This window comes from Alligator sinensis, unplaced genomic scaffold, assembly GCF_000455745.1.
Source record: "Alligator sinensis unplaced genomic scaffold, ASM45574v1 scaffold159_2, whole genome shotgun sequence".
NCBI lineage: Eukaryota > Metazoa > Chordata > Crocodylia > Alligatoridae > Alligator > Alligator sinensis.
Genome location: NW_005841992.1, coordinates 699,353 through 710,136, shown reverse-complemented (window position 1 = coordinate 710,136; position 10,784 = coordinate 699,353). Strand labels below are relative to the sequence as shown.

Here is a 10,784-nt window from a genome sequence, read left to right as displayed (position 1 = left end):
GAGGGAAGTTGTCCCCTCCCCTGCTTTGGGCAAATTCAAGGAGAGGTTGGATGGTCACCTGTCTGGGGTCTTGGGACCCCAGCATTCATTCCTGCCTGTGGCAGGGGGTCAGGCTAGATGATCTGTTCAGGTCCCTCCTGACCCTAGCTACAATGAAACCCCTAATTTTGTGCAGTCCTGACAATTTAATTTGATAAATATCAAAATAAGTACTTAAAAATAAACATCAGTATTATCAGTCAAAATTCTGAAAAAAATAAAAATCAAATTCTGTCAGCCTATAAATGTGATAGTGTTGTGTGACAGATGGTATAGAATTATTTGGGTCCTGGAGCCTTCCAGTGAGACACTGGTAGAGACTCCTCACACAGTGAGAGGAGTGGATTATTGCTTACCTTTTTTTGGTGTGTTTCTAATCTGCCACCAATGGTGGTGATGCTCAACAAATATTCAGAAAAATCTTCTGTGCAGAAGAAAACTGTTTTTAATCTTGCCCTGCCAAAGCCACTTTTACTCACCCATTCTTATTTCCTTTTCACATTTTATCTAGTTCCTGCTTACATCTATTACAACCCTGCTTTGGCTTGCACTGAGGATAGACTTTTAAAAGAAGTAAATCATGGGTTTCCCACAGACTGTCATATTTCTTATGTACCCAGTTGCATCCACAACAGATTTTTTTTCTCCCATGTTTCCTAGCATATTGGCAGGTCTCATAGATCCTAGTGGTATCACTTTGCTTTGCAGGGCTTTACCTTGATAACTTGCTCCTCCTATAAAATTCTCAAAATTAAACTATTCTGGATGTAAATGATATTGAGCTTCATGTTACATAGAAATAAATGTGTGACATTTTGTTTAAAACAGGTCTGAAATAACTGGCTCTTAATATTACTTCCTCTTTTCAAGTGTCTAAAGTGGCTAGGTTTTCATGTAACACTTCTCATTATACAAATCGAGTACCTTTAGACTTTAAAAATAAAGTCTTTTAGGAATTTAAAGTGCTAACAAGTGGTTTAGTAACACACTACTGCTTGTGATGACAGTGTTGTATGACTTCTTTTTCTTAATCTGTGAGAGGCTGCTGTAGGTTTATGAAACAAGTTAGATAAAATGGTTATTTGCACACGAGAGAGTTCTTTATGGATTTGCTTGTCAGAAACATGGATTGAGACTAGCTAATACACCCTACCTAGCCTTGTTTTTTCCCTCGAGATTTGTTACAAGATATTCTACTTCAATTCACTGGGTCAGGGCATACCCTGTAAACTTCAGTGTAGATAGAAGATACTACAATATGTCCAAGCTAAGAGAAAAAAAAAATCAAGGTTAACTATCATACATCAAACTCTTGGTTTTACAGAAACAAAATTAAAGCATTCTTTGTCCACAAAGACAGGACTCTTTTTAATTTCTGGTGGTTAGCCATTGTCCTAGGTGAAAAAATCTAATATTGTAGAGGTGCACCAATACATTGGTCCCATATCGGATTGGCACTGATATAGGGAAAATTGATAGTATTGGGAATTGGCTTTTTTTGCCTGATGTAGATGATAATGTGGCTGATAAATGCTCTGTGCATGTGCACAGCGCCAGCATGCATGGGGCCAGAAGCACAGCCTGGGGGCTTGGAGAGCAGCATCGGGCTGGTAAGTCTGTTGGGGGAGGGAAGGGGTGCGAGGGGGGCAGATTGAGGCCCCCACGGTGAGGGAGGGAGTGGGGCAGGGACAGGCGTGGCTCAGCCAGGGCAGGGCAGGTGCGAGGTGTGGGACATAGCTGTGAGTGGCTTGTCTGATGGGCATGGGGCGGGGGGACAGCTCCCACTGCTGCATGAACCCCGAGAGGGCATGTAGGGTGTGTGCCCCCAGATCTGTGTGAGGGGCAGGGTGAGGGCAGGCTGCCGCTGTGGGCTGGGGCCAGGGACTGTGCTGGGTTCTTCCCGGCGGTGGGGCTGGGTCAGGCTGCACTATACTTGAGGCAGGTAACAGCAGCTCTGGAAGGAGGGGTTGGGGTAGGGGGCTATGGCGAATTTTGGGGTGGCTACAGCCCTCCCATAGTGCCCTCCCTGCACTGCTGCTGCCCACCCTGAGCACGGCATGGCTAAACCCCTCTTTCCTCCCTCCTGCCAGGAAGAGCCTGGTGCAGCTCTGGCCCCAGCTCACAGTGGGAGCCCACATTCACCTGTGCACAGATCTGGGGACATAAGCCCCCTGTGTGTCCCGGGGTGTGTGCAGGGTGGAAGTCACTTTCCCCTCCCCCCCCAACAAGCCACTTGCAGCTCCATCCCGTGCCCATCCCACCCTGGCTGAGCAGTGCCTGCCCCAGCCCCACTCCCCACTTCACCGTAGGGGCCTCAATCTGCACCCAACCCACACCCCTTCCCTTCCCTAGCCCCTTCTCCCACAGCAGACTTACCAGCCCAATGCTGATCTCCAAGCTGCCCAGCTGCATATCGGAATTGGTTTGGTATCAGCCGATATGGCTCCTTAAAAATCAGCCATCGGTATTGGCCCAAAAATCTCTATTGGTGCACCCCTATAATATAGTGACTGTTATAATTCTGGGTATTTTCTTATCTGTGTAAATATCCAATTTTTTTTTTAAAGCTAATTGACCTCAATAATATCTTGAGTTAGTGAGCTGCACATCACACAACTGACCACTTCCTTTTACTATTTTTAAATAAATTCCTTCTTGGTTTTATAGGACTCCCTTTGTTCTTCTATTCTGGGAGATCAGTAGAATTGACTAAACTTCATCTTGTTTTCTTTGGTTTCCTTTCGACATTACAATTCCAGTTATTTTGATCCTTCTTCTTTTGGAAAGTTTTTTCACATCTCTTAATCATTCTTGCTGTCTATCTTTGAACCATCTTTAACTTGCCTGTTACCTTTCTGAAGTGGGGCGGCCAGAACTGAACACGCTGTTCCAGCTGAGGGAATACGTTGACTCACAATGACGTTGTTATATATAGTTCCTATAGTATTTTTCATCGCATTTCTTATGTATCATTCTTGTGTTTAGCTTTTGACTGTTCTTGCACAGAGGGGAAGTTTCCATAGAGTTGCATACAGTGATATCTAGCTTGTTTTCTTGCATTGTTGTAATATCTTACTAGGCTCGAAAGCTAAAGAGTAGTTTGATTTCTTCTTTTGAAGGTAGGTACATCATGATCTGCTGGTCCATATTTGCATTTTTTTGCCATGGTTTAGTATTGGCTATTTGCCTGGATTTCTGCACAGTTTTGTCTTCTCTAGTCTTGAAGAATCTAAGCAATATTGTATTATCTGCAAACCTGGCAACCTTACTACTCATTTCCTTTCCCAACTGATTAATATGTTAAAGACATATGATATGTTAAATACAGTGTCGTGAGCTACATGTCATACAGTTCTGGTTTTTTATGCTAGTTCCAAACAATCAAGACAGAGCCAATGAATTTACCAACTATCTTCATGTAAGAAACCATTAGTCAGAAAATTAAAACATATAATCAATCTAGTTTCTCATGAATAGGTGAACATATAAAAAGTGCATGGCTCCAATTATGTGAGGGGCAAGGATTGATGTGGGTGATATCTTCTACTGGACCAGCTGCATGGTCTACTGTTACTCTGCTCCGACACTACTACTGCAGTTAGTACTCTAGGGAGGCCAGAGACTGAATCAATGTGGGAGGATGTATGTGTCTTACCTTCAAATCTCTTCTTCCAAATATTTTCTGAAACATTTTGCATGATTATTGTGGTGAAACTTCTCTGCTGCTCCCCAGCTGCCTGTATTTCTTTTGTGTAAGTATCATAACCAATAAGCTGCAATGTTGATAAGCGAATTAACTTTTCATTCCCCCTGTCAGGAGTCATACAATACACAGACACAGCATGTCACCTGATTGCTGCTAGTTTCATTTCTGGATCACTCAAAAGATTAACATTATCCATTACTAATACTGTCCTTTTCCAATGATTTAGCTTCCAATGACTCCACACAACCCTCCACTGACTTAGGAAACTTTGTCATGTAACCTGACAGTATTCCATAGTTTTAAAATATAATTCTTAGCTTGCTATAAATAAACAGCTCAGATTTTAACACAAAGTTGTTTAATACAGTTGTTGTTAAAAAAACCAAAACAAAATCCAGCAAGAGAAAAGTGTTTCATGCAAAACGGCTGATCTGTCATTTCATTGTTCAAGGGTGGTTTTGAAACAAATCATTTCCTAATTTGTAGTTTTTCTTCTTTTGTTATACTTCCTCATTTTCTTTCTGAGTATTGCTCTATAGTTTTGACAAAGTAATGGGGACAGAAAATAAAGTTAAAGCCAGCAAAGAATTTAAATATGTTTCTGGTTGTTTTATTCTTTCATCTTCAGAGTCCTGTGCATACATTGACAATGGCTCTGTAATTTCCTTCTTCATCACAAATTAAAATAAATGGCTTCCTGCACTGGTAAATAGTATTTAATCACCTTTGTTGTGTACTTATGAAAGGATCATTCGAGGTGGCCCTCAAGCAAGAGAATTGGAGTTAGCCAATCAGGTGTTGCTAAAGAAGAGCAAAATATATTTTGATTTTTGCAGTGTCTTAATTTTTTTTCATAAGTAGTCTATAGTACAGTGTAATTCACTCCTGTTTATGACCATGTCCAAGTCATTTAAAAGGTGATTCGTAACTAACCTGTTTAGAAATTAGTCCACCACTATCAAGAGGTTGCTGTGGTTGCTCTAAAAACTAACAATAGAAAGTTTTCATAGTATAATCACAGTCTAAATTCATAGTTTGTGGTTCACATTAAGCTTCTCACAAGTAACTAAAAACTTTATAGTTGAGAGAGATACTAGACTAACTTGAAAGCATGGAATGCAGTCCCTTAGGTCTGAGGGGAAAAAAAGCAGATGTGAACTAATTCATAGTTTCATAGTTTTAGGGTCGGAAGGGACCTAATAGATCTTCTAGCCCGACCCCCCGCCAGGGCGGGAGAACAACAAAAGAACCCTAAACAAAAAAACGGGACTCAAATGAGTCCAGCCAGGTAGGTATCCAGCCTCTTCTTAAAGATCCCCAGGGTAGGGGCCAGCACCACCTCCCTTGGAAGTTGGTTCCAGCTCCTAGCCGCCCTAACTGTGAAGTAGTTTTTTCGGATGTCCAATCTGTACCTCCTCTCCATCAACTTGTGCCCATTACTCCTTGTTATGCCAGCGGGGGCTAGGGGAAACAGCGTCTCCCCCAAACCCTTCTGGTTCCCCCTAGTGAGTTTATAGACGGTCACCAGGTCCCCCCTCAGCCTTCTCTTGTGGAGGCTGAATAGGTTCAGGTCCCGCAGTCTCTCGCTGTAGGGTCTGCCCTGTTGTCCCCGGATCATGCGGGTGGCCCTCCTCTGGACCCTCTCCATGTTGTCCACATCCCTCCTGAAATGGGGCGCACAGAACTGGACACAATACTCCAGCTGCGGCCTGACCAGCGTCGCATAGAGGGGGAGGATCACCTCCCTGGCTCTACTCGAGATGCACCTGTGGATGCACGACAAGGTCCGGTTAGCCCTGCCAACCATGACCTCGCATTGTCGGCCCATGTTCATCTTGGAGTCAATAATGACACCAAGATCCCTTTCCGCCTCCGTGCTCTCAAGTAGGGAGTTCCCCATCGTATAAGTGTGCTGCTGGTTCCTACTACCCAAGTGCAGCACCCTGCACTTGTCCGTATTGAAACACATCCTGTTCCTGTTTGCCCACCCCTGTAACCTATCCAGATCCTTCTGCAATCTCTCTCTCCCTGCTAGCGTGCTCACCTCCCCCCAAATTTTGGTGTCATCAGCAAATTTAAACAGGTTGCTTTTGTTTAACATCATTATGTTAATGAATGTGATCACTTAAAACAAGGGCAGTTAATTTGTGAAGGAAGCAGAACTTATCATCAAATAAAGAAGAGTTGCTGTAGTTAAACCTAATTATGTTAATAAATAAGATCATTTGAAAAGTAAGAACCCCAAAATCACTTGTGGAGCGCCTAGACATTTGCAGATAGAGCAGGTATTTTATAACGAGCCACAGAACCGTATTTGCTTATGACAACTTCTCTTTGCTTGACAGATTAATTGCCGATTCACCTCACAAATCTTGCTTTGTGCCTATTCCCTAGACCGGGGTGTCCAACCTTTTTGAATGTGGGGCCGGATCACAAACTTTTTATCACCCAGTGGGACGGCGAGCTATATTCAAAGACCTCACAGGAAGTGGTATCACATCAGGAAGTGATGTCACGTGACCTTTGACACCAATGAAGTTGCAGGAAGTGACAATGAAATGGGTCTGGAAATGTGGTTTAAAATCCAAAATAAAAAAAATATAAAAGCAAGAATGAAATAATACCAAACACTTGACTAAAATAAACACTTTCGCTTCTACTCACTTCTCAATGAATGGAAGAAGCTTAATGCAGGCTTGCCCTGGGACACCTGGGCGTACAGCACCAGGTAGAGGAAGCCATGGAGGAGCAGCCAGCTGTTGGCCTCCAGCAGCAGCAGTGAGGAAGAGGAGGAGGAGAAACAGCGCCTTAGGATGCTGTCCGGCTCCATCAGGGATGAGGAGCCCAGTCTTCACACACGGCCACGCGCATGCAGCCCACCTCCCTTCTCACCCCCGGCTCCCATGGAGGAAGAGATAGGCGCGAGTGTGACCTTGTGCTTCCTTCTCATGAGTGCACGCATGCGTGTGGCACCCCCGCACGGGCTCCTCAGAATCCCGCCTGGGGACATGGCCCCACTGATAGCCGGGCAGCCATGTTTCATGCTCATGTGGTCATCCCCGCACCGGACTGCACTGCACCATGTTGCCCCTTCCCCGCCAATGCAGTGCGGATCACCCCCCAGTGCGGGGCTTAAAGGACCCAGCCCAGAGCCAGCCAAAAAAGAAAAGGCGGGGGGGCTTCCTCTGCCGGGGAGGGAGACGGAGGAAGCGGAGGCGGTGCAGTGAGCCCAGGCTGGCACCGTGTGCTCACACAGGAACCTGCGAGCGGGGCATGGGGCAGTGCCCAGGCGGCAGCCCCTGGCTGCAACTTCACCTGCCGCTGGGAAGATGAACCACGCAAGTGAGCGTGGAGCAAGGCAGGTGCAGGGGCCCCGGGATGATGCCTCCTCCCCAGCTACAGCCCCGAGGGGCAGAGTCAGGTGCAAGCAGTGATTTAGCGCTGGGGAAGTTGACCGGGGAGGGTCTAGGGGGATTTTTGTCCCTGCTCCCCTCGCCCCGCGTGTGCCCGGGCGGGCTCTGCTTGCCACCCACGGTGCTGGCCAGTGCAAGCTCTGCCCGGGACCACCTCGCACAGCACCAATGACCCGCACTTTCACTGCCAGCTACTCCTCTTCCCACACGCACCACGTCGGCAACGTCAAGCTGACGTGGTATGTGTGGGAACCTTGTCCTTTCCCCAGCCCTTCAGCAGCCATTAGGAAGCTGCTGAGGGGCTGGGGGAGGGACAAGTGTTTACTTTTGTTTCCCGGCGCAGTACCGCGGGCCACAGAAAATGGCTTGGTGGGCCGCATGTTGGACAAGCCTGCCCTAGACCATCAGCAGCAATACTATTCCAACATGGATGATACTTATACAATTATATATATTCAGAGAGATACAATATGTGTTTTCATTGAGTATGTTATCGTCATACTTTTTTGACTAATACCTGGATTCTTTTTGTTTTCACAAGATTCATACAGGTTTACAACATCAAATAATTTGGCCTTGTCAACCCAACTGCCACCCACTGGATGATAAACTCCTGCCAGAACTGCTAAAGGAAGCGGGATATGTTACCCATATGGTAGGGAAGTGGCATCTAGGCATGTATAAAAAAGAGTGCCTTCCAACCCGCAGAGGATTTGATACATACTTTGGTAATGAACAGATTTACTACTATTTGCTAGTACATGTATGTTTGTGTGTTTGGTATTTTAAGCTATTTTCACAATCTGTATTGAGAGAGAGTGTGGAAAATATTTGATTATTTTAAGAACAGCAGATTTAAATTGGTCATATCATCAATCAGTGTTTTAGCATGTCTTTTATAATTGTCTAAACCAGGGGTCAACAACCTATGGCCTGCAGTGTTATGTGCCCCTTGAAGCCAGGATGTTGGTGACAGTTGTATGTGGGGGGGGAGCAGCAGCCAGTTCAGGAGCCCAGTGCCAGCCAAGGGAGCGGCAACCTGCATTCAGAATGAGTTGCACTAATTTGGCCTGCTGCTCCTAAAAGATTGCTGACCCCTGCCTAAACTAGAAAATAATCTCTATAAATACATGCCAACATCTTGTAGACCACTAGAGAAAAAGCTTTTATTTTTAAACCCACCAAAGCAACCGTTTACATTTTAAGATTCATGTTTAAGTTGTCCCAGTGTGCTTGTGTATTATGTGTACATACTCATAGAGGAACCATTCAAATGAATTTCTCAGTTTCCTCATATTTCCAGTTTAGGTCAGACCATTTCTTATTCTATACATTGTATTGGTTCTTTCTTAAAAGTCATTTTTAGAAAAATGGGAAGTGGTTTTGCTCGCTTTTTTTTCTAATTACAATATCTGCTATTTTAATTAGGTTTCCAGATAACAGAGCGAGAAAGATGGTATAAAACATCATCCCTCTATAAAACCACATTTAAAAAAAACATGTTTCCTATGTTTGCTGACAGACTGTTAACATTAGTTACAGGCAATCAAAGTTGTATATGAAGTGCACAACATTCTTTTACTTGCATGTATATTGATAAGATTTAGTGACTTATGTAACTTTTAGAAAAAATAGGTATGTAAAAACATTGTTTTTAGAAATCTCAAAATCTTCTTTTCTTTGGCAGTTTCTGCTTTCTGTGGTATTTTGTACATAAGCTGTATGGTGGAACTTTTGCACAAAACGTACTTCAGGAAGCTGTTTGATTTAGGGTCAGGTTTCTGACATTCTTATTAGTTTTAAATGAAGTGGACTAAGATAAGTGCATATTGTGCAGGGTCATAAATTTTGGAATGGACTCTGCCTGCTCCCTTGAAATTGATGTAGGGATGGTGCTTGTTGAAGTTACAAAGTTTCTGAAGAGTCAGAAGGCAGAGGAATTGGTGTGAAGTTGCCGAAAAGTTTGAAAGGTAGACTTTTGGTAAAAGCAGAATGTACAGGAAAGAGCCTAATTTTGGTATAGTTAATTTTCTTTGGAGCTCTATATTACTCTGTAAACACCAATTTGTCTCTTTGACCAGTTGGTGTCAGTAATGGATCAGAAATTACCATATTGTTCACATGAATATTATTTCTGCCTCAGATCTCATTCTATGAATGTAGAGATGATTATTTCAGTCTCTGTATAGATAAGCATTCTGAAATGACAAATCCAATTTATAAAACCACAACAGAAATTCTTAGTAGCTATGTTGACTGTGCTAAATGTCCATCATTTTACTGTTAATGTTTTTGATTTATTGTTTTGTTTTGATTAATGATTTATATGCCAATTCATATTTAGAGTTGAGCTGTTTAAAACTCTTCTGAGTTTATTTTGAAACATAAAAAGACTTCTATACTTTAGTAGTATTAAATAAATATAGAGGTATAGAGGTAAGAAATGTTAAGGAAGATTATATTAGACAAACTCTCAGTGGTGATTTTTTTTCTGAGGGGACACAGGCAGTTTGGCACTTCATTAGCCTCAGTATTTGTCACTGTGACTATTATTGGCAGACAGGACTTTGTAATCTGAGTGACAATCTCTTGCCATTGGTCACAGTTTTTCACAAAGCAGATAATTTTTGCTGGTACAGGACCATGAAGTCTGGATTTAAGATTTTGATAGAACTGCTTTCTCAAAGGTCTAAAGCCCAAGGGGTGAACACTTCTGCTACTCGTCCCCTCCTTTTCTCCTGCTGCTGCAGCAGCAGGAACAAAAACATGGCAGTGAGCAGTGGTAGGGGAAAAAAGGGGAATGAGCAGCGGCAAGGTTCAGCCTCTGGCCTCTGGAGCTGTTGCCCTGTGGGGCCAGGCCAACTCTCAGGATCTCAATATTACACTGTTAGACAGGAGGTTATGACACAATTGCACATATACAAACACACAAATCAGTTAGGTGCATACACAGACACACTACCAGCTCAGGCACATATACATCCAAACCAGCCTAGACACATGCATACCTATCACCAATTCAAGCACATACACTATACACCCCAAAAGTTAGACACAGATCACTAATTCATATATCATGCACACAATGATGTGTGTGTGTGTGTGTGTGTGTATATATATATATGTGTGTGTGTGTGTGTGTATACACACCCCACCTACACATAGGTAAGTTCCTAAGTTGGATGGTACAGTGTGTATGTGTGTGCTTGAGATACCTGGGATACTTGGGGGAGGGTTCAGGTGAGAGAGAGTTAAAGTGTAGGGAGTGAAAGTTGCCAGAACTGGGATTAGAACCAGTGGACTAGAGAGAAGCTGGCTGACGAACTGAGGCTTGGGTTTACTTAAGGTAGACTGGGGCTGGAAACTGAGGCAGACAGCTGAGATATTGGGGGGAGGGGCAGATAAGTGGTGGCAAGGAGGAGACAGTTAGGAAAGAAACTGAGGCAGAAACCTGGTTGCTCAGGAAAAAAAGGAAAAGGCAGTGGGGATAAAAGAGTGGCAAAGAAACAGGGGGTTGGAGGCAGAGAGGAGCTCAGGACAGGTGTTGGAGGTGGCAGTGAGCCAGAAGCAGGAGAGGGAGAAATGAGACAGAAGTTAGAGGGGCGAGGAGCAGAGATTGGAGCAGG

At 43.8% G+C, this 10,784-nt stretch overlaps 1 protein-coding gene across 2 annotated transcripts in view; it reads left to right on the top strand.

Annotated features, from left to right (window-relative positions):
• The window catches only part of ARSB (arylsulfatase B), a 163,873-nt gene that overhangs the window by 7,367 nt on the left and 145,722 nt on the right, over window positions 1-10,784 (top strand). For both annotated transcript variants that reach the window (XR_003093533.1, XM_006021413.3), the window contains exon 2: window positions 7,700-7,886. Coding sequence is in view for 1 of the 2 variants with exons in the window: in XM_006021413.3 (XP_006021475.1) it covers window positions 7,700-7,886 (187 nt within the window). In the remaining variant the exon portion in view is untranslated. The remainder of the gene's footprint in view (window positions 1-7,699; window positions 7,887-10,784) is intronic.